Below are 26,400 nucleotides of genomic sequence, written 5' to 3' on the forward strand. Positions count from 1 at the left end.
AGCAATGAGTTTCCCTGTGGCACCAACAAGGAGAACACACTGAAGTTACCAAAGTTAGACTTATCCCTTCTTGAAGGTGATCGCTCGTCATTACTCCCATCCCAGCCTGACTGCTCCTATATTTAGACGCTGATCAAAATGCATTGATAAATTTTCAAAATCACAAATAGTTCATGTGAATAAATGTGAAACTAATTGAACGTTTATCAATAAAGCTAAGTAAAAATAATTGGGTACAGCGAAAAAATGCTACAGATCTACATTCACCAGCATAGTCAAAAACTCAATCTTTTCTTCCCCTGTACTTCAATGTTTTGATGCTCCATGAAAGCTAAATGCAAATATGTATGTGTATTATTTTGCCGAAATAACTGAAGCTCAAAGTCAACTAGGCTTGTCAGCTAGGGTTGGTAAAAATGCACTGTAATGGAATAAAGTTATGCTTCCAATGAGATAAGCAAATAAAAGATAATGATAAAAATACTTCAGTAACCAAACTTAAATACTGCAAGATTCCTGTGTGGTGAAATATTTTAAAATGTCAAGATACATATATCTGGAATTATTTTAAATTGTTTAAAATTATGAGGAGTATAAATAGGGCAAATACAAGCTAACTTTTTCACTGAGGTTGGATGGGACTACAACTAGAGGTCATAGGTTAAGGATGAAGGTTAGAAATTTAAAGAGGAACACAAGGGGAAACTTCTCCGCTTAGAGGGTTGTGAGAGTGTGGAATGAGCTGCCAGCACAAGTGGAGCATGCAAGTTCGATTTCAATGTTTAAGAGAAGTTTCTATAGGTACATGGATGGTAGGGGTATAGAGGGACTATAGTCCCAGTACAGTTTGATGGGAGTAGGCAACTTAAATGGCTTGGCACAGACTAGATGGGTCAAAGGGCCTGTTTCTATGCTGTACTTTTCCATGACTATGACTAGTCACAAATTAAACAGAATAAAATAATTAATGTTGATATTATCGTAAAACGTCGAGACAGTACACATGTTCAGAGATCTGCTGTTCATTACACTTCTAATTAAAATCCATCTTAAACATGTGGAAGTAAAGTAGATCATATAAAGATACAATCATAAATCTGAAATGACCTCTTCTCACGCCATTTCACTCCAGACTAATTTATGCAGGCACAGAGCGGGAAGATAAATATCAATATCCTTGATGGCAAGTAGGTTAATGCGCACTCATTTCCTGAAGCCCAGCACAAGCATTATATGCATTCTATTCCATAACCTTCTCATTCTTCTCTCAGAATCAGCTTCCGCACACAGCCATTGAACACACCAATTTACCACATCATTCCAAGCTGCTGATTTTGAGGCAGCGAGAGATCAGGGACCTCCTGACTTCTTTCTATAACCTAGTAGTTGGTGTCTATGGTAGCATGTTATTAAAGCTATCAACTAATAACAATCAATTAATTAGTCTGCAATTGGCCCAACATGAAACAAGACAATCATCCAACAGCAATGAAATTTGAGGTATATATGTCCAAAGTCACCAGCACATCAGAAGTATTAATTCTCTTAAATCTACCTGACAATTTCATCCTAACCCTTCAACACTGGTGCTTCCCACAGTTGTGTTCTGTCCCCTGCTCTACTCCCTATACTCATGACTGTCTGCTACAGTACAGTGCTAACTCAACGTTTAAGGTCACCAACCTAGCCCTTAACTTCAGCAAGATGAAATAGCTGGCTGTTGACCCAAAGAAGTAATGAAGTGAATACAAACCTGGCATCATGATTGGAGTTGCTGTAGAGATGATCAAAAGCCTTAGGTTCCTTGGCATTCAAATCACCAGCAACTTCAACTCGTTCCTCCACACTGATGCTGTGATCAAGACAGGGCATCAGCATTTTTTAGTTTCTTAGGCATCTGGGAAGACTTGGTTTGTCTTTGAAAAATGTCTCAACTATCGGAGGTTTCCAGGCAGGCTGCACCTCAGCCTGGGATCTGCAGAAAGTGATCAGCACAACCCAGCCCATCACAGGCTCATTGTTTCCGTCTATTCCATCCATCTTCATGATGTGTTGCTTCAGGAAGGCCAATAGTGTAGTCAAGGATGCCTGCAGCTCAGGCTGCTCCCTTTTCTGTCTTCTACTTTCTAGATGATCCAGGGGCATGAAAGCCAGTACATCCAAACTTAAGAACAGCTTCTACGCCATTGCTATAAGACTAGTGAACCAATCATCCATATCTGCTCCCCAGTGACGTTCTCATGTTTGACCATAAGGACCAGAATTAGGCCATTCTGCCCATCAAGCCCACTCCACTTCTCCTTATATGGAGAATCAGTGGTTGTGAAACATCCTCACCAAGGTAAATCTAGAAGATTTTTCCATTCACATAAAGTTAATAAATTTATATTTGTAAAAACAAACTGCAAACATTAAATAAGCATTTGAGACTGCTGCCATTGGTTTACAAACTGCGGAATTACCAGGATGAAATATTTACCAGCTTCCACAAGAACAATCAATTTTTCCCTGACAATTTTTGTTGCTGTATAAAAATACAAATATGCACGTCTTTGTACAAGTAATCAGTAAATAGTATTGAGCATCAACAGCCATCACACAACTATTAAGAATACTGCTTTATAAATGTTTTTTAAAAGAGAAATGCAAAGCTATTAATAAAAGCAAAAAGGTAAATGGGAGAAATGACACTATTGCTATTTCAGTGAAATAAATTAACGAACAAACAGAGTTACAAAATACACGTGGACTAAGATGTTAACTGTCCTGTGCTATCACCAGTGGGATCATCAGTTGATCTGCCACCTGTCTTCAGGAGTTTCGGCCCGCTTATGATCAAGACTCCCTCGAGGTGGTGAGCCAGTAGTGTTAAGGCACCACCTCCCACTGGTGAGCTTAAAAACTTGGCATCTGCCTCTATCAGAGTTGTTGGTCACTTCCATCCAACAGATAGTCTGCTGTTCAGGTGTCTATGCAACTACTGAAGATAGAATACTAAGGAGAACAAAAAATGACAAAAATACTGCAAGATCTTCACACAGTGAAGGAACTTCAAAGTACATTTATTATCAAAGAATGTATACATTATACAACCTTGAGACTCGTCTCCTTACAAGCAGCCACAAAACAAAGAAACCAAAAGAACCCATAAAAAAAAGACTGTCACAGATCCAATGAGCAGAAGCAAAAAAAACAAATCGTACAAATAATTAAAGTAATCAAATAGCATTCAGAATAATGTGAGTCCATAGTGGAGTAAACATAGTGGAGCTCTCAGACATGAAGCCTAGAGCAGCCGGACATGAAAATCAGCAAGGTGCATTTATCCAGATAATTCAGAAAGGAACACAAATTAAAAAGCATGATAGAATTAACAGTTCTAAGTTAATTACAACTTTAGAGATGGAAATTAGCAAGTGGCCAGAAGTAGAGAGTACAAGTAGAGATAAACTGAGCTGAGGATAAAATCTAAATTGAAAGACAGAACAGGCTGAAGAATATGAATGTCTCATTCCTATTCTGTGTTAATATTGCGCACTATTTTCTAAATAAGTAATGAGATATCTGAAACTTAAAGCATTTACAAATAAATCTCTTGAAATTACATACCATCTTGAATCAATAGTCCATTAAATTTTATGAAACTCTTACAATGGCTATCTCTGTACATCTACAAACAACATACCATTTGTCTCTGTATCTTTCTTTCCCTACCCATCTGGGTCACAGCTACATGCTTTACTTTAAATCCTGCTAATTGCAATTTTCTCACTTTTTTTAACATTTTAAAAAAAAATTTCATAATTTCTGTTTATATCAGATAAAAATAGGTCAAAAGAAACAAGCAAGAGCAAACAGGAGGTGAGAAGTATCAGTGTAGTTCCTCCCCAGTTTATAATGGGTTTCGGTCCCTGAGAACTGTTTGTAACCCACTGCGCAAATTGGAAATGTGGTTGGCCAGCAATATACAATTAACAAAAATACAAGCCAAAGTCAACGCATAGTTAGACACCTCAATTGAGGTAAAACCTTGCACAATGAAAAAACATACAATTCAGTTAGTTGATGCTCTGACATTTAACGTAACTAGCCTTCCCTGGTGGGGGGAACCCAGTGATAAACAAATTATACCTCTGGTACTAAAATCCTACTTACATTGCAATTATGAGGTACATGGAAAGTTAATCTAAAACATGGGTTAAAGAGAGCCAACCACATAGTAAATCTACTTCCAATTCCTAAACTTCAACTTTAACATACAAGGCGGCAAACTACTGAGCAACAACTTGAAATTCCTTTGGCTCTGATCATTAATTTTGCTTGCTGATTGCAGTCTTAATGGAATAATAAAAAAAAACATGAAACCCTTTCTTACCTCCAACAAAAGCTCATCTTTTGATTTTATTAGATGGGCTTTTTTCTTTTCTTGTTCCTGGTCATCATCATCACCTTCTGACATAACAACCAATGACAAAGGGGAAGACGAAGATGATGTGGAATCTGAATCACTGTGTGAAATACAATTCAAATTCAACATTATTAAGAGCACCAACAAATGCATACCTGTATATCTTACCAATTATTATATGAGTAACTATCTGTATTTTTTCCACTTTGGTATAACGGACAATGCAAATTAAAATGATTGAAATAAATAGCGTAACTACACTAAAATGACACATTACTCTGCTTTTAGCAACAAACTGAAAACTAATCAATGACAATCTACAAAGCATCATTCAGTTTCATCTCGAACTAGAGGGAATAAGAATTGGCTATTTAGATCTTTTTAAAAAATTTTACATCAGACTTCCAAAATTAAAATTTGGCCTTACTACTACAATGAACCGATAAAAGATCCATTTCTAAATAATATGTCTGTCTACAGGTTATTCAACTTCAAAGAGAACACTGTAAAATTCAAGGTCCCAGAACATACACTTACAGTGTCTCTTTAGATTTACTCTTAAGAGTTTTGACGTCAGATTTATTCCCTTAGCAGTGAGCTGTGGCGACATGTGAGGGAGGTTACAGAAAAAAATGCCTACTACAGTCTATGGACAGTATTTTAATTGGTAAATGTAGCAAGTATGTATGCATGATCTAAGATTATCGCATTGCACTGTAGTTGGCGCTATGGAAAAGTATCAAAACTGTCCTGTTTTGCTATAAACATGTAATAATTACCTTTTCAAATAATCTTAAATTCTGTTTTGAAATGTTGTCTAATACATGCTGCATTTCTCCAATACCTTATTTAATTTCCCTTTAACCTTCTTCACTCTAAATTATTACCTACTCTTGTTCCTTAATATAACTACCCGTAGTTTGGTATTAATGTTATTATTGTATTAAATCCCCTCAACGTCCACTCCATATCATCGACTTCCTTTCTGAAGTGCAGTGTCAATAATTGCCACATTCTTGTTGATGATTTACAAAGGTTCAGCACACTTTTGTACTGTGTCATTATTATAAAGAAAAATGATTCTGTATCTTTCAGCAGCCTACAAGCTTTCAGAATTTTAGTCCAATTATGAAGGAAGAGCAATATATTTTCAAGACAGGTTGGTATGTTGCATGCATTGGGGTGGCAATCCCACTTGCCTGCTGATCTTATCCTTCACAGTGCTATCAATCTTATCTTCTCCAATAATTTCAATGTCCATCAAGAAAAGTAGACAACAGTACCATGACTAGGTGAGCTGGGCAAGTTTTTGGACTTCTCTACTGGCTGTTGATGGAGTAGCAGTGCTTTTATAGGTGCTCCTACTCTTTTTAATTTACTGCTTCCAACTTGTTTTGAAAACTTACTTTTAAACGCAATCACGAAAAAATCTGCAGATGCTGGAATTTCAAACAACACACATAAAAGTTGCTGGTGAACGCAGCAGGCCAGGCAGCATCTCTAGGAAGAGGTACAGTCGACGTTTCAGGCCGAGACCCTTCGTCAGGACTAACTGAAAGAAGAGCTTGTAAGAGATTTGAAAGTGGGAGGGGGGGGGGAAGATCCAAAATGATAGGAGAAGACAGGAGGGGGAGGGATGGAGCCAAGAGCTGGACAGGTGATTGGCAAAAGGAGATACGAGAGGATCATGGGACAGGAGGCCCAGGGAGAAGCTCTTCCTTCAGTTAGTCCTGATGAAGAGTTTCGGCCCGAAACGTCGACTGTACCTCTTCCTAGAGATGCTGCCTGGCCTGCTGCGTTCACCAGCAACTTTTATGTATGTTGTTTTAAACGCAATATTGCTTTATGATGAGTTGTGCTAAAGTTACTAAAAAAGAAGAGGACTCTCCTGTAACTTTGGAATCGATTATGGTAACACTTCGGAAGCATAAAAATGAACTTTTGGAGAAGATCCAACAACTCACTGCTGAATTTAAATGGACAGATGGAAAATTGGATTTTATTCAAAAAACTTCAAGTGAACACGATAAACTGATAAAAGAGAACGAAGACACTCTGACAATGTTCAATGTGAAGACTGACGACCTGGAACAGATCTGTGATAAACAGTTAAAGGTTAATGAAACATTAAGACAGAAGATTATCTACTTAGAAAATAGAAACAGAAGAAATAATGTACGTATTCTGGGTTTTAAAGAGTCATTGGAAGGTAATCAGCCTTCGGAATTTTTTGCAAAGCTTTTGGCTGAATTATTTCCAAATATTTTAAAATCTCCACCTAAGATAGACCAAGCTCACAGGCTGCCTTTACCAAGACCTCCTCCAGGAGGATGCCCTCGTTCAGTGATAAATTGTCTTCACGACTTTCAAACAAAGGAACTTTTAATTCGTGAATCTCGTCAGAAAGGTATAATTGATTATGAAGACCACAAGTTCAGAATTGTGGAAGAATTTTCACCCGAGGTGTTGAATGAGCACTTCAAATTTTAAAAAACTCATGTCTGAGCTGTATAATAGAGATTTTAAACCTTCTCTTCAATACCCTGCTCGTCTTAGAATCATTTTGAAAAATGGCTCTCACAGATAGTTTCGTTTGACCAAAGTGCAAGATTTCTTAAGTGCTGAATCAATTAGAAGTTTAACTGTTCAATAACTCTTTACACAAATTTATGTTGTGTCTGCCTGATGGATCCTTTATTTTAAACCAGCAGTTAAATGCTCGTAACTTTTTCTTATGAACAAGTGTCTTTTTTTTTTGCTCTCGGTATATCTTCGTATCTAATTTTTTTTTGTATTTTTATCTCCTTGTTTAGAAAATTAAGGATTTAATATTAGTATGTTTTCTTTATGTTAATTCTTTCTAGGTTCATATGTTTTGAACTTCCATATTTCTTTCTAATATTTTATACTATAATTCTTTGAGGTTTTGTTTAATATGTTTAATTTTGCTCTGTTTTTTGTTATGTCTTGTTGGAAGCAGTTTTGCCTTGAAATCTTTTTTGGAGCTCAGCCAGTAGATTGTTTTGGGAGGGATGACAGATTTAGTTGTCAACTGCTTTTTGGTCGATTTTCTCTCTTTGGGCAGGGGGTGGGGGGAGGTTTTCTTTTTTTCTATCAGCTGTTTGGTTCTCTAAGCTTCATTTGTTGCTTGGTTACTTTTTCTTAAAGCTCATTGTTTGGATTTAGTATATATTCCAGCAGTTTTTATTCAAACATCTCCTTTAAGCAATATTAAAAATGGACCATATTTCTAATTTACTTAGTTTTAACGTGAAAGGATTAAAGCTTCCTGTGAAATGTAATAAGATATTTAATTAAGAAATTGAATGTCTTAATTTTTTTTTACAAGAAACACATGTTCGTAAATGTGGTAATTTACATTTTTTTAGACATTGGAAGGGTTTATCTTTCCATTCCTCCTTTCAGGCTAAGGCAAGAGGAGTTTCCATTTTTATAGATAATTCAGTTTCTTTCGTTCAATATAATGTAGTGTCTGACAGCTACAGGCGTTGTGTTTTAGTCTCAGGAAAATTAGATAATAAATTAATAGTTTTTGCTAACTTGTATGCCCCAAATATAGATGATCCAGGCTTTTTTGAACTTTTTTCTTTTTTACCAGATTTAAGTTTATATTTTTTGATTTTAGGAGGCGACTTCAACTGTTGTTTAGATCCTGTTTTAGATCGTTCTTCTTCTAAACGATTGACTTGCAGTAGATCTGCCTCTTTTATCCAATCTCTTCTAATGAAATGTGATATTGTTGATGTTTGGCGTTTTCTACATCCAACAGATAAAGAGTACTCATTTTTTTCTCATGTTCATCATACGTATTCCAGGACTGATTTTTTTTGCTGATAGCCAATTGATTCCATTAGTTCAATCCTGTGAATATAAAGAAATTGCTGTTACAGAGCATGCTCCTGTGTTTTTATCTTTAAATCTTCCGGGAATCTCCCAAATAAATAGATTCTGGAGTTTTAATTCAACTCTGTTATCAGAAAAAGATTTTTTAAAATTTTTGGACAGACACATTATTCTCTTTTCAAAGAGAATACGCCAGAAGAGACTTCTAGTCTTATTTTATGGGATGCTTTTAAGGCTTATATTAGAGGTCAAGTTATTTCTTTTACCGCTAGTGTTAGGAAAAGAGCTAATAAGGAGAGAATTGAAATAGCTAATCAGTTGAAACAATTAGACCAAAAATATGCTTTGGGTCTAGATCCTGTTTTATATAAAAGTGTTGAAATTAAAACTAAATACGATCTGCTCTTAACTTATCCAATTGAAATGCAACTTTTAAAAGATAAAAGTATGCTCATGGAGATAAAACAGGTAAACTATTAGCTAACCAATTAAAGACCTTTATAGTTAAACGTCAAATTAAAGAAATTTGTAAAGCTAATGGTGATAAAACATCTGATCATTTAGAAATAGATGATGCTTTTAGAGAATTCTACTCTAAACTTCATAGTTCTGATCCTCCTAAAGATAACACTCTAATGAATTTTTTTTAGATCGATTAAACATTCCTGCACTTTCTGGTGATATTCAAAAATTGTTGGATCAACCTATTTCCTATGAAGAAATTGCCGAGGTTGTTCATTCTTTGCACTTGGGGAAGGCTCCGGGTCCTGATGGATTTTCTGGAGAGTTGTATAAGGCTTTTTCCTCTTTGCTTATACCTCATTTTTATTTTGTCCTTTCCGACTCTTTTAAATTGGGTAAGTTGCCACAATCTTTTTATGAAGCCTCTATTTCACTTATCCTTAAAAAGAATAAGGACCCAATTGAATGTTCTTCTTATAGACCTATTTCCTTACTTAATGTTGATACTAAAATTTTATCTAAACTTTTGGCTCGTAGGATTGAAAATATTTTGCCAACTATTATCTCTGATGATCAGACTGGATTTATCAAAAATCACTACTCCCACTTTAATATTTGTCATTTATTGAATGTTATTTATTCCCCTTCTAAAGAGATCTTGGAATGTGGGATATCCTTAGGTGCTGAGAAAGCCTTTGATTGGGTTGAATGGAATTATTTATTTAAAACTTTAGAAAAATTTAACTTTGGGCCTGTTTTTATTCAATGGATTACTTTATTTATCTCCTTCCACTCAGGTTCTCACTAACTCTCAGTACTCTAAACCATTCAAAATTTATCACGGAACTAGACAAGGTTGTCCCTTGAGTCCTTTGTTTTTTGATTTGATCTTAGAACCTTTAGCTATTGCTTTCCAGGAATCTAATGATATCACTGGTATTTTAAGGAGAGTTATTACCCATAGAGTTTCACATTATGCTGATGACCTTTTGCTCTACATTTCTAATGTGGAGTCTTCTTTACCTTCTCTACTTTCTTTACTTTCTTGCTTTAGTCAGTTCTCTGGATATAAACTTAACTTTCATAAGAGTGAACTTTTTCCTTTGAATGATTTGGTATTAGTTAATACTAATCTTCCTTTTAAAATTGTAAGAAATCAACTTACTTATTCGGGCGTAACAATTACTAGGAGTTATAAATTCCTTATTAAGGAAAATCTTTTATACTTCTGAATTATGTTAAGAAGGCACTTTCAAACTGGTCACCCCTCTCTCTATCGTTGATTGGCTGAATTAATTCTATTAAAATGAATATTTTGCCTAAATTTTTATTTTATTTCAAGCCATACCTATTTTTATTCCTAAATCCTTTTTTGATGCTTTGAATTCTATTATATCTTCTTATATATGGAAGAATAAAATTTCTTGATCAACTAAAGTTCATCTTCAAAAAGCTACAAAAGAAGGGAGGTTTAGCTTTACCCAATTTCAGGTTTTATTACTGGGCAGTCAATATACAAAATCTTACGTTTTGGTTATATTAATCGAGAGGACTGTCCGATCTGGGTTTCTTTAGAAGCTAATTCTGTTAATAAATTTTCTATTATTTCTCTTCTCGGATCTTCAATTCATTTATCTTTAAGTAACTTAACTGATAATTTTGTAGTTAAAAACACTTTGAGGATTTGGGTACAATTTAGAAAATATTTTAGTCCATTGAGTTTTTCACTTTCCAGTCCCATTTTCTCGAACTATTTTTTTTAAACCGTCTAAGTCTGATGTAGATTTTAAAGAGTGGAATAGATTGGGTATTAAATGTTTTTATGATTTGTTTGTTGAAGATACTCTCTCTTCATTTGAACAACTGTCAGTTAAGTATAGCCTACCGAGAACTCACTTTTTTCAATATTTACAATTTAGAGACTTTCTGGGTTCTCAAGTTCATACATTTCCTAAAAGTCCAGATAAAAACTTACTTGATATAATTTTTAATTTGAAACCCTTACAAAATGCATCTATTTCTAATATTTATGCTATGTTGTCGGCAATGAGAAATATTCCTTTAGATAAAATTAAAAATCTTTGGGAACAAGATTTACAGATTTCAATTTCCGAGTGACTTGGAATGAAATTTTTTTAATTGGTTAATACTTTTGTTATGTGCCCGTCATTCCCTTCTACAATTTAAAGTGGTTCATACAGCTCATATATCTAAAGATAAGCTGTCTTGTTTTTATTTGGATATATCTTCCTTTTGTGATAGATCTAATATTAGAGAAACTTCATTAATCCATATGTTTTGGACTCGTCTGAGTCTTGAAAAATATTCGAAGGAAGTATTTCAAACTTTTTCAGAGCTTTTTAAAGTAAATTCTAAACCTAATCCTTTTATTGTTGGAGGAAATGATATTATTTTGGAGAAGCAGGATCTGCATATTTTGGCCTTTATTTCTCTCACAGCCAGGAGGGCATTGTTACTTAAGTGGAAGGATGCCACTCATACTCATTGGTTAAATGACGTTATGTCTTGCTTAAATTTAGAGAAGATTCGCTGTTCAATTTCCGAACCGAGACAAGATTTTTTAACATTGTGCGGACCTTTTCTGAATTATTTTCATAATCTTTTATTTGCTATTAAGCACAGATGTTGGCAAATAATATATTCTACTATATGTTAAGGATCCTTTCCTTTTTTTTAAACCTAACAGCTGTTTTTTTACTAGTAGTGGGTTTAGATTTTTTTTGTAATAATATAACTATCTCTTTTCAATATTATGTTTAAATTTAATTTTATATGAATATGGGGTAATTACACCTTGTGTGATTTCATTATATTATAAACAATATATATTATATATTCTACTGTACTGTATTCTTTTATGTAAGAAATTAAATAAAAATATTGGAAAACTGGGCAAGTTTTAACAAAAATAAGTAACTATATTCATCACTGTGCTGCCCTCACTGAGGTGGTACAACATCTAGACAGTCAGCCAAACTCCATTCAAAAATGGCATGATAGTCAAGGTATCGCCTCCCTGCCCCTTGGTTTTATTGCAGACTTAGTGGCATGACAGTGCATAAGGAGTGAAGAAGCAATGTTTCTGCTGGGGAAACAACAGTTTGGTTTTAGATAGAAATTCTTCCACTCCTAACAAAAAAAAAGCTCTGGCTTACTGCCAGCCAATGTGCTTTTATTACTACTTCCTGGCTGCACAGGAAATTACCTAATACAGTCCAGAAACTGCTCATTAAAATAACAACTTTCAAATAATAACTAACAAATTTCACAACATATGCCAGTGATATTAAAAGAAAACAAATAAATGTGCTTAATCACATAGGAAAACAAATAAATTGCCAAAGGGCAGAACACTCCCTGCCTGACCTTTGTGAGGTCACTACTAAGTACTTTGCTATGATCAGTCTTCTTTGGGCAGGAGCAAAACAACTTCTCAGGAAGGTCCAAGCAGAACCTTGGTCTGTGGTCTTCAGCTCTACCTTCCGGACTCTTTCAGCCCTTCCAGGGAAGGCAGTGGTAACCTTAGCCAAGAGCCACTCATTGCAGGTAGCTTGACTGTCTCTCAAGAGCATGACCATCTTCCTCTTGTAGATCCTGCAAGTTTTTATCCACTTCAAGAAGGGCTGCAGAGTTGGGAGGTACACGTTGCTCCAGCAAGTCCAGAACTTGTTGGTGAGAATTTGAACCTGTCTGTATTGTCTACTGAGAAGATCTTTATCCGTAAAGTCTGCAAGTGGAGGGGGAACTCCAACCTTTAGTGTGAGCATCTTTGCAGGCAACAGTATAAATGGTGAGTTGGGGTCTGTGGAAGCTGGACCAAGAGGTCTCACATTTGTTATTGCTGCAACCTCTGCCATAAGGGTGCATAGGACTTTGTGGATAATATGAGTGTTCTCCTGAAGCAGCATTGAATCAAGGATTCTTCTCCCCACCCCAACCATGCGCTCCCATGAGCCACCCACATGAAAGGCATAGATAGGGGTTGAACTCCCATGTGCATTCTTGTTGACTCAAGTACTTCTGCACACTGGTGTCCTTCTGGCAGATGGCACATCTGTGTAGAAATGAGTTGATGACCCTCCTGCCACCTATGGTCCACAAACCTGCTGCTCTAACGGCTCCTCCCGTAAGGTGACAGCCTTGATGTTTTACTTGGTCGTGATAGTGCCATACTAGTGGCAAGGAGATACAGCTGTCCTTGGGCAGGACAAGGGGGTTCCTTTCTCCAATGTTCAAGTGGAGAACGGCCAGACCAGTTCAAGCTGACAGGAAGGTGTCAGTAATTCAAATAACCACATGTTACAACAGAGGTGTGCAGAAGTGCATCTCTAACCGTACGAAGTGAATGGGCTACAGCGGCAGAAGACCATGAACGTACACATAGTGACCATTTTAACAGGCACAAGAAGTACCTAATAAAATAGCCACTGAGTATATATAGTAGTTAACTTAAAAAATAACAAATTACAACAAATTAGATAATATATTAATGCAGAATCAGGTGATGTGGTGCAGCTACATAACAAGGGAGCCGGTGGACCCCACTGTAGTTCCTGGTGACCACATCTGCAGCAAGCATTGGTTGCTTGAGGAGCTCAAGCTCAAAGCTGATGACCTGGAATCTGAGTTTCAAACAGTACAAAGCACTGAAGGGCAGAGTTACCTGGATGTGCTGCTTCAGGAGGCAGTCACACCCATTAGATTAACAACTTCAAATTCAGTCTGTGGCCAGGGACAAAAGGCTATTACTGCAAGAGGTAGTGCTGGAGGAGCCCAGCCCTTGAGCTCGCCCAACAGGTCTGAGATCCTTGCTTCATGTGCAGATGGGAGTTCGGGGCTGTAGGATGAACGAGCAAACAAAACATTGCACTGTGGTTCAGGAAGCCATTCAAGAGAGGGAGGAGAAATGTAGTTGTGATTGGGGTTAGCATAGTCAGGGGAAGTAGACACAATTCTTTGTCACAAGGATCAAGAGCCCCAAAGGCTGTGTTTTCTGCCTAGTGCCCAGGTTTGGGACATTTTATCTAACTTAGAGGAATCTGGAGTAGGAAAGGAAAGATCTACTTGCCGTAGTCCATACGAGCACCAACGACATATGAAGAACAAGGAAAGATATTCTACTGAAGGAATTTGAGCAGCTAGTGACTAAATTAAACTGTATGAGCCAATATAGTTCTCTGATTGTTACCTAAGCCATGTGAAAATTGCTCAGGGTTAGTAAGACCTAAGATCCAAATACATAGCTGAAAGATTGGCATGGGAGAAGTGGGTTTGAATTTTTGGGACATTGCCACCAGTATTGGTGAAAGAGGGAGCTGTTCCAATGGGATTGGCTCCACCTGAACCAGGATGAGACTGGGGTCTTGGTAATTACATATTGAGGACATGTGAATAGAGCTTTAAACTAAATAGTATTGGGGGGGGGGGTGGTCAACAGCTTGGAAAAGCATGGATAAAGTAAAAGGCGAATACAGTGCAGGAGAAGCTATGGAAGTTTCCAGAATAAGACTTGGAATTAAGAATTAGAAAGGAATAAAAATTTATCTTCCAGCAACATGGAGACAAAATTGAAAAGAGTGGTGAATAGGAGACTGAACGTGTCATATATGAATGCACACAGTATATATAAGGTAGATGAGCTTATCGTGCAGTTAGAAATTAGCTGGTGTGATGTTTTGGGCATCACTGAGTTGTGGTTGCAAGGAGATCACATTTGGGAACTAAACATCCAAGATACACATCGTATCAAAAGGACAGACCGGTTGGCAGAAGAGGTGGAGTTGCTTTGCTGGTAAAAATGAAATCAAATCCTAAGAGATGACATAGGATCAGAAGATTTTGAATCTTAAAAACACCCTGATAGGAGTTACTTACAGTCCGCCAAACAGCAGCCAGCATGCGGGGTACAAATTACAACAGGAGATAGAAAATGCGCATAAAAAGGGCAACGTCACAATGCTCATGGGGGATTTCAATATGCAGGTAGTTTGGGAAAATCAGGTGGTGCTGAATCCCAAGAGTAAGAATTTGTAGGACACCAGTGAGAGATTTTCGAAAGCTTCTGGCTGAGCCCACGAGGGAAAAGCAATTTTGAATTGGATGCTATGGAATGAACCAGATTTGATTTGGGAGCTTAAGGTAAAGGAACCTTTGGGAGAAAGTGATCAATATATATTAGAATTCACCCTGCAGCTTGAGGGGAAGAAGATAAAATAGGATGCATTAGTATTACAGTGAAGTAAAGGGAACTACAGAGGCATGAGAGAGGAGCTGGCCAAAGTTGATTGGAAGTGGACACGATCAGGGGTGATGGTCGAGCAGCAATGGCTAGAATTTCTGAGAGCAATTTGCAAGACACAGGATCAGTTCATCCATAAAAAGCAGCAGCATTCTAAATGGTGGCTTTTGCAAAACTGATAGATTAAACATATGGAAATAAAGGTAATTGGATCTTTTATTCTTAAATTCATAGCAAGATGGAGCAAGAAACTGTTATAGGTTATTGGTTTGGCACAACATCATTGACTGAAGGGACTGTTTCTGCACTGCATTGTTTTATTCTCTATGTTCAAAATACTCTAGCTATTAGACTATTATCTCACAAAAATAATTCTATCTAATCACTTGCTCAGCATTTTGGTTTATTTCACAGTCAGTGTAATGAAGTAGGTTATTTTATAACAGGCTCTCTTTAACAACATGCAGGGCAGCTATGTGGTTACGGTACCAGTGACCCGGGTTCAATTCCCACCGGAATGTCTGTGAGGAGTTTTTATGTTCTCCCCGTGACCACATGGGTTTCCTCTGGGTGTTCCAGTTTCTTTCCACAGTCCAAAGACCTACCGGTTGGTAGGTTAATTGCTCATTGTAAATTGCCCCGTGATTAGGCTAAGATTAAATCGGTGGTTGATGGGCGGTGCAGCTCAGAGTTGGAAGGGCCTATTCTGTGCTGTATCTCAAAAAAATTAAATAAACAAAATCTTTAAATAATGTTCTTAATTTCTAACTTACTTTATTAGGAGTTTGAAGAGATTTGGCATGTCAACAAATACACTCAAAAACTTCTACAGTTGTACCGTGGAGAGCATTCTGACAGGCTGCATCATTGTCTGGTATGGAGGGGCTACTGCACAGGACCTAAAGAAGCTGCAGAGGGTTGTAAATCTAGTCAGCTCTATCTTGGGCATTAGCCTACAAAGTACCCAGGACATCTTTAGGGAGCAGTGTCTCAGAAAGGCAGTGTCCATTATTAAGGACCTCCAGCACCCAGGGCATGCCCTTTTCTCACTGTTACCATCAGGAAGGAGGTACAGAAGCCTGAAGGCACACACTGAGCAATTCAGAAACAGCTTCTTCCCCTGTGCCATCCGATTCCTAAATGAATATTGAAGCTTTGGACACTACTTCACTTTTTTTTTTAAATATACAGTATTTCTGTTTTTTGCACATTTTTTAATCTATTCAATATACGTATACTGTAATTGATTTATTTATTTATTATTATTTTATTTTCTCTTCTATATTATGTATTGCATTGAACTGCTGCTAAGTTAGCAAATTTCACGTCACATGCCGGTGATAATAAACCTGATTCTGATTCTGAAAAATTAATTCTAATCTACACAATTCTGGGATACCTAGCAAATCTGTCAACAAGCATTGAGTTCCAAATCTGACGTCTGCACCAAAATAAACTGTTCCCACAGATTAATTGCTCAGAGCCTAGCACAGCTTATTTGTGCCTTGTGTTGTCAAAAATCAATATTTAATTATTGCATCTGACAACAAAACAACTGAGAAATGCAGTTGACACACTGTAAAAGCAGTTCTCTATTCACAGAGGGAAGTCTTAATCTCATACCCAGCACCAAGACTGCAGAACTCCTAATTGGGTCCCAATAGTAGCTTTAGATAAATGGAGTAGTAACTCTGTCATAACTTAACAATCAGTTGTCACTTGTACTGCTTTACCAATTACCTTCCAGTCTTGTCATTTGTCAAGTGGTATGGTACCATGAATCAAAGTGGTTCCAATTTAAACCTGAAGGAGGCAGATAATGGATATGGATGGTTTCAATGATAAAACATAAAAGCAATTGGCAGGCATCTGAGACAAGAAGCTGTCAACTAACTGAATAATTTATCTCACAACTTGTGAGTCTGGTCCTGGTCAAATTTAAAGAATCAGCTCTACTAAAATCTAAGTTTGAAAGGATTTTTGAAAAGATTCCAGAGTTAAGTTGGCAATGCTTTAAACTTGAGCCATCAGTTCTTAAAGAAGCAGTTCAAAATTCCTGTATCACAATTCCAAGAAATCAGCATTTTCAGTTGTTAGTTATCAGATGCAATAACACGCTTTCACCAACCCAAGGCACAATTAAACTTTTCCAAACCCTGATCAATGTGTGAGAGCAGTTGATTTTGGTGATGGAAATGGAGCAGAAAATCTTCACCAAGTTCCAGACATTGAAATTCAAATGTGAATTCAGCAAGCATTCATGACTTCAATAGAGGATGCAGCCAAGTAACCCAGCAAGTGCAGGAAAGAGCTGCATTTGGAATTTAAAGTAACATGTATTTCACATTTGCAAATCAATATTGTTCCAAACCAACATGCTTTTTACCATTTGTTGTATCTATGAGAGAAGGTGAATGAACCACGTGGCATTTGTCTGAAAATTTAAAGACCAAGTTCAAACAAATTCTAGACCCAACTCCATGCTATCTACAGCTGTAAATACATATCAGCAAAACCCAGGTGTTCAGAAAAATTATGATTCTCAAAAGTAATTAGCTGAACAATGCAGAATGAGAAGCTGAGGTTCTATTGTCACTGCATCATTATATAAATGTTACTGATTCTGCTTATGCTACTTTGAGATGTGTTCCAGAAAAGAATGAAGGGGATCAGATCCTATAGTCATACCCTACCAAATCAGTCATCCATTCAATTGAGTTATACCAAAGAAGGAGCCAACTTGCATTTTGCAGGCAGCATCCATGATTTGTTATTGAACTTCAGAAGAAGATGCAGCAGAGACTTACCGAGGTGGAACAAACACTGAACCAAAAAAAATGCAATGTGTCAAGTCAGAGTAGTCCAGCACAGAAACTGTGGTCCAATACATCCACGCCCACCATTATTGCTCAACTACGTCAATCTCAGTTGCCCGTGTTAGGACCATACCCTTCAAAGCATTGCCTGTTTAAGTGCCTGTCTAAATATCTCTTTAGCAGTGATTGCATCTAACTCTATCACCTCTCCTGGCAGCTAGTGCGTCCAAAAGTAGTTTCTCCCCAGACTCCCTTTAAAACTCATTCCTCTCACCTCAAAACTAAATTCACAAATTTTTGATACCTTGACCAGAGGAAAAGAATTCTGAAATTGGAGAACTGGGAAAAAAAAAACACAGGGGGGAAAATCCTCCAATCCAATCAACATCCTGGTAACTCTCCACCACAACTGTAACCCTCTTATAGTAAGTAGCCAAAATGAGAACAAAAATAGTGAGGTAGTGTTCACTGTTCATTCAGAAATCAGATGGTAGAGGGGAAGAAGCTGTTCCTAAAATATTGAATGTGTATCCTCAAGCTTCTGTACCTCCTCTCTGACGTCAGTAATGAAAACAAGGGTATCGCCTGGGTGGTAGGAGTTCTTAATGATGACTACCACCTTTTTAAGGCATTGCCTTTTGAAGATGTCCTCGATGATGGAGAGGCTAGAATCTATGATGGAACTGGCAGAGTTTACAATGCTTGACAGCTTTTTCCTATCCTATGCAGTAACCCCTCTATACCACAGAGTGATGTAACCAGTTAGAATGCTCTCCACAGTACATCTGTAGAAATTTGCTGAAGTCCTTGGTGACGTACCAGATCTGCTCAAACACCTAATGAATTATTAGGAGTGTGCTTTCTTCATAATTGCATCAATTATGTTGGACTCAGGATAGACCTTCAGAGATGTTGTCACCCAGGAATTTGAAACTGCCTACCTTTCCACAGGCGATCCCTACATGAGAACCACTGTGTGTTCCTTCATTTCCCCCTTCCTGGTCCACGTCGATTCCCTGAACTTACTGACTTTGAGTGCAAAGTTGTTGCTGTAACACCATGCAACCAGCTAATCTAACTCACCCCCTACAACTCATCATCACCATCTGATATTCTGCAAACAACAGTTAGATCAGCAGCGAACTTATAGCTAGCATTTGAGCAGTGACCAGCCACACAGTCAAGATGTACAGAGAATAGAGCAGCGGGCTAAGCACAAATCCTTTAGGTGTGCAGGAGCTGACTGTCGACAATGAGAAGATGTTACTATGGATCCACACTGACCGTGGTTTCCCGATGAGGAAGTCAAGAATTCAGTTGCAGAGGGACATACGGGGGCCCAGGCTTTGAAGCTTATTGATTAGTACTGAAGGGATGATGGTGTTCAATACTGAACTGTAATCAATAAAGAGCAACCTGACATAGGTACTGCTGTTGTTCAGATGGTCCGAGGTCAAGTGGAAAGTCAGTGAGGTTGTACATTGTTTTCATTTTGCATCATTACTTAGATATTTCCTCCTCCAGGTACTTCCCATTGTTGATGACTCATTACGCTGATTATTTATTTCAATCCATGTGGATTCTGCTGTCCTTCAATTTGTACTCCCATTATGACAATGACAACTATTGTTGCCTTACAGCAAAATTTCCTTTTTAATTCTTGACTACAATATTTTGTTGTTGGTCCCATTGTCTGTGTCGCCAGCCAGAAACTATTCCTACTATGCTTAACTTCTCTCTAAATATTTACCCACCAGCACACAATTTAGAAGCTGTGCACTGATCTGCCACCAGTTTAGTTCAATTATAATAGTTCTTTCTTTTTTAAATTCTCGTTTCTTTCCTTGATCATGTTTTCTATCTATATTTTATGATGCTTCTCGCTGTGTTACTAATTTTAAATGGTATGAAACGCCATATTTAAATCGTAGGGCAGCGGTCGCAATTCTGGTTCAGATGAACTAGAAGCAGCATTAGGCCATTTGGCCCATGCAGTCTGATTCACCATTTCCTCTCAACCCCATTCTTCTGCCTTTGACACGCTGACTAATCAAGAACCTATCAACCTCCACCCTAAATATGCCCAATGACTTGTCCTGCATAGCCATCTCTGACAAAGAATTCCAGAGATTCACCATCCTCTGGCTAAAAAAAATTATTCCTTATCTCTGTTCTGAATGGACGTCCCTCAATTCTGAGGCTGTGCCCTCTGGTCCTAGACTCCCCCACTACAGGAAACATCCCCTGCACATCCACTCAATCCAGACTTTTCAATATTCGATAGGTTTCGATGAGATATTCTCTCATTCTTCTAAACTCCAAGGAGTACAGAGCCAGAACCATCAAATGCTCCTCGTATGTTAATTCTTCCATTCCTGGGATTAGTCTCATAATCTTCCTCTGGACTCTCTCCAATGCCAACACATTTTTTCTGAGATAAGGGGAACCAAAATTGCTCAAAATACTCCAAGTGCAGTCTGACCAATGCCTTATGAACTCTCAGCAAAACATCCCTGCTCTTAAGTTCTAGTCCTCTCGAAATGAATGCTAACATTGCACTTAGCTTCCTTACCACTGGCTCAACCTGCAAGTTAACCTTTAGGGAATCCAGCACAAGGACTACCAAGTCCCTCTGCACCTCTGATTTCAGAAATTTCTCCCCATTTAGAAAATGGTCCATGCTTTTATTCCTTCTGCCGAAGTGCATGACAATACACTTCCCTGCATTGTATTCCAATTGACACTTCGTTGCCCATTCGCCCAATCTGTCCAAGTCCTTCTGCAGACTCACTGCTTCCTCAGCTATCTGCACCATGCCCTCCCCCCCGTATCTCTGTATCATTTGAAAACTTGGCCACAAAGCCATCAATTCCATCATCCAAATCATTGACATAATGTGAAAAGAAGCTGTCCCACCACTGACCCCAACAGAACATCACTAATCTCCAGCAAAATAGCTTCTTTATTCCCACTTTTTGCCTCCTGCCAGTCATCCGATCTCCTATCCAAAGCAGTATCTTTCTTCTAACACCACGGGCTCTTATCTTGCTAAGCAGCTTGAAGTATGGCACCTTGTAAAGAGGCTTTCTGAAAATCAAAATAAACATCCATTGATTCTTTGTCTCTCCTGCCTGTTATTTCCTCAAAGAATTCCAATAGTTTTGTCAGGCAAAATTTTCCCTCAAGGAAACCATGCTAACGTTGGGCTACTTTATCATGTGCCTCCAAGTACCCTGAGACCTAATCCTTAATAATAGACTCTAAGATCTTCCCAACCACTGAAGTCAGGCTAACCAACCTATAATTTCCTTTCTTCTGCCTCACTCCCTTCTTAAAGAGTGGAGTGACATTTGCAAGTTTACCAGTCCTCCAGAAACATTCCAGAATCTAGTGATTCTTGAAAGATCATTACTAATACCTCTACAATCTCTTCAGCCATCTCTTTTGAGGTGTAGTTCATCTGGTCCAGGTGACTTATCTACTTCAGACCTTTCAGCTTCCCAAGCACTTTCTCCTTAATAATAGCAACAACACTCACTTCTGTCCTCTGACATTTTCACGTTACTGACATTCTGCTAGTGTCTTCCACAGTGAAGACTGACACAAAATACTTACCAAGTTCCTGTGCCATTTCTTTGTCCCTCATTACTACCTCTCCAGCGTAATTTTCCAGCAGTATAATATTCACTGCCGTCTCTCATTTACTCCCCTTGTACAGAATCTGAAAATACTTTGCAACCTCATTTTGGCTAGCCTACCTACACATTTCATCTTTTATCTCTTTATGGCTTTTTCAATTGCCTTCTGTTGGTTTTTAAAGGCTTTCCAATCCTCTACCTTTGCACTATTCTTTGCTACATTATAAGTCCTCTCTTTTACTTTTATGCTCTTTGACTTGCCTTGTCAGCCTCCCCTTAGAATAATTCTTCATTTTTGTGATGCATCTTTCCTGAGCCTTGTGAATTGTCCCTGGAAACACCAGCCATCGCCGTTCTGCCCTCATCCCCTCCCAATCAACTTTGGCCAGCTCCTCTCTCATGTCTATTTAATTGCCTTTAAATCACTGTAATACTGATACATCTGATTTTCGCACTCTCTCTCACTCTCAAACTGCCAGGTGAATTCCATCATATTATGATCACTACTTGCTCAGGGTTCCTTTGCCTTAAACTTCCTAATCAAATCCGGGTCATTTCATAACATCCAATCCAGAATTACAGTTCCCCTGGAGGGCTCAACCACAAGGTGCTCTAAAAAGCCATCTCATAGGCATTATACAAATTCCCTCTCTCAGGATCCAGCACTAGCCTAATCTTCCCAATCTACTTGCACATTGAAATCTGCCATGATTATGGCAAAATTGCCCTTTTTATATACCTTTTCTACCTCTCATAATTTGTATCACACATCCTGGCTCCTGTTCAAAAGCCTGTATACAACTCCCATCAGGGTCTTTTTACCCTTGCAGTTTCTTAATTCTGCCCACATCTTCCAATCCTTCGTCACCACTTTCTAAAGATTTGATTTACAGTATTTTTTTTACCAATAGAGCCACCCCACCCCCTCTGCCTACCTGCCTGTCTTTTAATACATTGTGTATCCTTGGATGTAAAGCTCCCATGATCTTCTTTCAGCCACGACTCGGAGACGTCCACAACATCGTACCCGCCAATCTCTAACTGCGCGACAAGATCATCTCCAGTGTCCATTCAAATATAACATCTTCAATCCTGTATTCATTACCCGTTTCAACTTTGGCCCTGTTACACTTTAACTCATCCCACTGTCAGCAATTTTACCCTATTGTCTGCCTGTCCATCTACACGGTCTCACGACACGCTGAATCTACTTCCACATCAACTGCCCCATCCTCAGCCCTGTCACAATGCCCAGTCTTGCTGCAAGTTATTCAATTTGTCAGCTTCTCACTGATGGCAATTACATGTTGACACTCAGTGCGCCATTCAAACTAAGGCCCAGACTAACCTCTAACAACCAGGCCTGACCAAAATTTAGATTAGTTTATTGCAGAGTTAAGTAACTATTTGGAGTATCCAGACTCCAGTCACACACAAGTACAAATGGAGGTGCAAGGGACTACAGATGCTAAAATCTGGAGCAACAAACAGTTGCTGGAGGAACTCAGAGGGCTAGGCAGCATCTGTGGGTGGGTGGGAACAATTCTTTCCTTTCTTTCTTTTTCAATCTTTTTATTCAATCTTTTTATTAGTTTCATAAAATATAAGCAGAACATAGCAATAATACAAAATTGTTGGAAATACATTGTTATACTTAAGATGAGTAATTATAAAACCAAATAGTATAAATTGACAAAACTCCCAATCATGTAGGATAACAATGAATAATACAGGACAAAAAAAAACTGAGAAAAATCATGAAAAAGAAAAAAAAAATTAAAAAAAACAAACCCCACCCCAAAAAAAACTAATCGAAACAGAATTAGTCAACTAAACTAAAAAGACTCGGTCAATTTTAACAACATAAAAATGGAAGAAAAGAAAACCTTAGTGTCAATGACTCCATTCCTCTCAACCAACACTACAGAGAAGTAAAGTAAGTTTGGAAATGGTCAAATTACATCATATGAAAATGCTGAATAAATGGCCTCCAAGTTTTTTCAAATTTAATGGAAGGGTCATAAACCACACTTCTAATTTTTTCCAAATTCAAACACAACATAGTTTGTGAAAACCAGTGAAATACAGTAGGAGGGTTAATCTCTTTCCAATTCAGCAAAATGGATCTTCTGGCCATTAAAGTAAGAAATGCAATCATCCGACGAGCTGAAGAGGTTAAGTGATTTGAGTCTATCATTGGTAATCCAAAACTAGCAGTAATTGGGTGAGGTTGTAGGTCTGTATTCAAAACCGTTGAAATAATATCAAAAATATCTTTCCAATATTTTTCCAACAAAGGACATGACCAAAACATGTGAGTTAAAGAAGCTATCTCGGAATGGCATCTATCACAGATAGGATTAATATAAGAATAATAACGAGATAGTTTATCTTTGGACATATGAGCCCTGTGCACTACTTTAAACTGTATCAACACATGTTTAGCACATATAGAGGATGAATTAACCAATTGAAGAATTTTTTCCCATTTTTCGATCGGTATAATAATCTTAAGTTCTCTTTCCCAATCAGTTTTAATTTTATTGGAAACATCAGGACATAAATTCATAATTATGGTATAAATAATTGCTACAACACTTTTCTGAGAGAGATTTAGATCTAAAATTTTTTCCAAAGTATCCATTGGATATGAGTGTGGAAAAATAGGTAAGCAGTAATTAAGAAGTTTCTAATCTGTCGGTATCTAAAAAAGTGAGATCTGGGTAAATTATATTTGTTAGAAAGTTGATCAAAAAACATGAAACAATTATCCAAAAATAAATCACAAAAACGTACAATACCTTTGGTTTTCCAATCAAAGTAAGCTTGATCCATAGTGGAAGGTTGAAAAAGGAAATTAGATATAATAAGACTTGCTAAAATAAATTAATTGAACCCAAAAAATCTTCGGAATTGAAACCATATACGTAAAGTATGCTTAACTATTGGATTATTCATTTGTTTATACAATTTAGAAGAAATAAAAGGAAGCAAAGTTCCCAAAACCGAACCCAAAGAAGACCCTTGTAATGAATTACATTCAAGATTTACCCAATGTGGATTTAAAGATACATTCAAATCTCGTAACCAAAATTTTAAGTATCGAATATTAATTGCCCAATAATAAAATCTAAAATTCGGGAGGGCGAGTCCCCCCTCTTTTTTAGATTTCTGTTAACACCTTTTACCTAGCCTAGGATTTTTGTTCTGCCATATACATATGATGAAATTTTTGAATCAACATTATCGAAAAAATATTTTGGGATAAAAATTGGAACCGATTAAAATACATATAGAAATTTAGGCAAAATAATCATCTTAATAGCATTAATCCGACCAATCAAAGACAAAGATATTGGTGACCATTTAGTAAACAAAAGTTTAATCTGATCAATTAAAGGTAAAAAAATTAGCTTTAAATAAATCTTTATACTTTTTCGTAATTATTATCCCTAAATATATAAATGAGTCAGTAACCAATTTAAATGGTAAACATCCATAAATAGGTACCTGCTTATTTAGGGAAAATAATTCACTCTTATTAAGATTCAATTTGTAGCCAGAAAAATTACTAAATTGAGCCAATAAAGCTAGAATAGCAGGAATTGACTTCTCCGGATTAGAGATATATAATAACAAATCATCTGCATATAGTGACAATTTATGTATTTCGTTTCCGCGGGTAAACCAAAAATATTGGGCTTGTCATGGATAGCAATTGCTAAAGGTTCAAGGGCGATATTAAATAGTAAAGGACTAAGAGGGCATCCTTGCCTAATACCACAAAATAGATTAAAAAAAAAAGGGAGATCTTTGATTATTAGTACAAACTGAAGCTACCGGGGAATAATATAACAATTTAATCCAAGATATAAATATCAAACTAAAATTAAATTTCTCAAGCACACTAAATAAATAAGGCCATTCAACTCTGTCAAAGGCTTTCTCAGCATCTAATGAGATAATACATTCCGGGGTAATAAGTGAAGAGGTATAAACAATATTCATTAACCTCCTAATATTAAAGGATGAATAACGATTTTTAATAAATCCAGTTTGGTCCATAGATGTAATTTGAGGTAATACCTTCACTAACCTAGTTGCTAAAATTTTTTCAAAAATTTTTGAATCTACATTCAAAAGAGATATCGGTCTGTATGATGCACAATCAGTAGGATCTTTATTCTTTTTAAGAATTAAGGAAATAGAGGCTTCATAAAATGATTGTGGTAATTTACCTAAACTGATTGCTTCTTTGAATATTCTAGACAACCACGGAGAGAGAATAGAGGAAAAGGATTTTAAAAATTCCACTAAACCCATCCGGACCGGGTGCTTTACCAGAATTCAATGATGAGATTGCAGTTATTATTTCTTCCTCTGTAATAGGAGTTTCTAATGATAAGCAATCTTCGGGTGATAATTTCGGAAAATTCAGTTTACTTAAAAAATCATGCATGGTATTAAAATCATGAGGAAAATCAGAGTGATATAAAGAGGTATAAAATTTTTGAAAGGCTTTGTTTATCCCATCATAATCAACTGTCAAAGTATCATCGTGTTTGCGAATCTCAGTAATTTGACGTTTAACCGAAGCAAGTTTCAATTGATTAGCCAATAATTTACCCGATTTATCACTATGAATATAAAAATCACTTTTAGTTCTCATTAATTGATTTTCAATCAGGATGTTAATAGTAAGCTATGTTCCAATTGAAGTTCAACTCTGTGTTTGTACAGCTCCTTACTGGGAGAAATAGCGTATTTTTTATCAATTTCTTTAATTTTATCAACCAACAAGAGTATTTCATTCTTAGCACGTTTTTTTCAAACCAGCCGAATAGGAAATAATCTGACCACGGATATAAGCTTTAAAAGCGTGCCAAACTGTTCCATTGGAAACTTCTTCCGTAGTATTAATTGAAAAAAAGAAATCAATCTGTCCCTTTATAA

At 37.0% G+C, this 26,400-nt stretch overlaps 1 protein-coding gene across 2 annotated transcripts in view; it reads right to left on the minus strand.

Moving 5' to 3' along the window:
- Window positions 1–26,400, minus strand: part of naf1 (nuclear assembly factor 1 homolog (S. cerevisiae)) — a 215,781-nt gene that overhangs the window by 181,824 nt on the left and 7,557 nt on the right. For both annotated transcript variants that reach the window (XM_072256013.1, XM_072256012.1), the window contains exon 3: window positions 4,376–4,508. In XM_072256013.1, the coding sequence (XP_072112114.1) occupies window positions 4,376–4,508 (133 nt within the window). The remainder of the gene's footprint in view (window positions 1–4,375; window positions 4,509–26,400) is intronic.

The sequence above is a fragment of the Mobula birostris genome, chromosome 4 (genome assembly GCF_030028105.1).
Source record: "Mobula birostris isolate sMobBir1 chromosome 4, sMobBir1.hap1, whole genome shotgun sequence".
In the NCBI taxonomy this organism is placed as follows: domain Eukaryota; kingdom Metazoa; phylum Chordata; class Chondrichthyes; order Myliobatiformes; family Myliobatidae; genus Mobula; species Mobula birostris.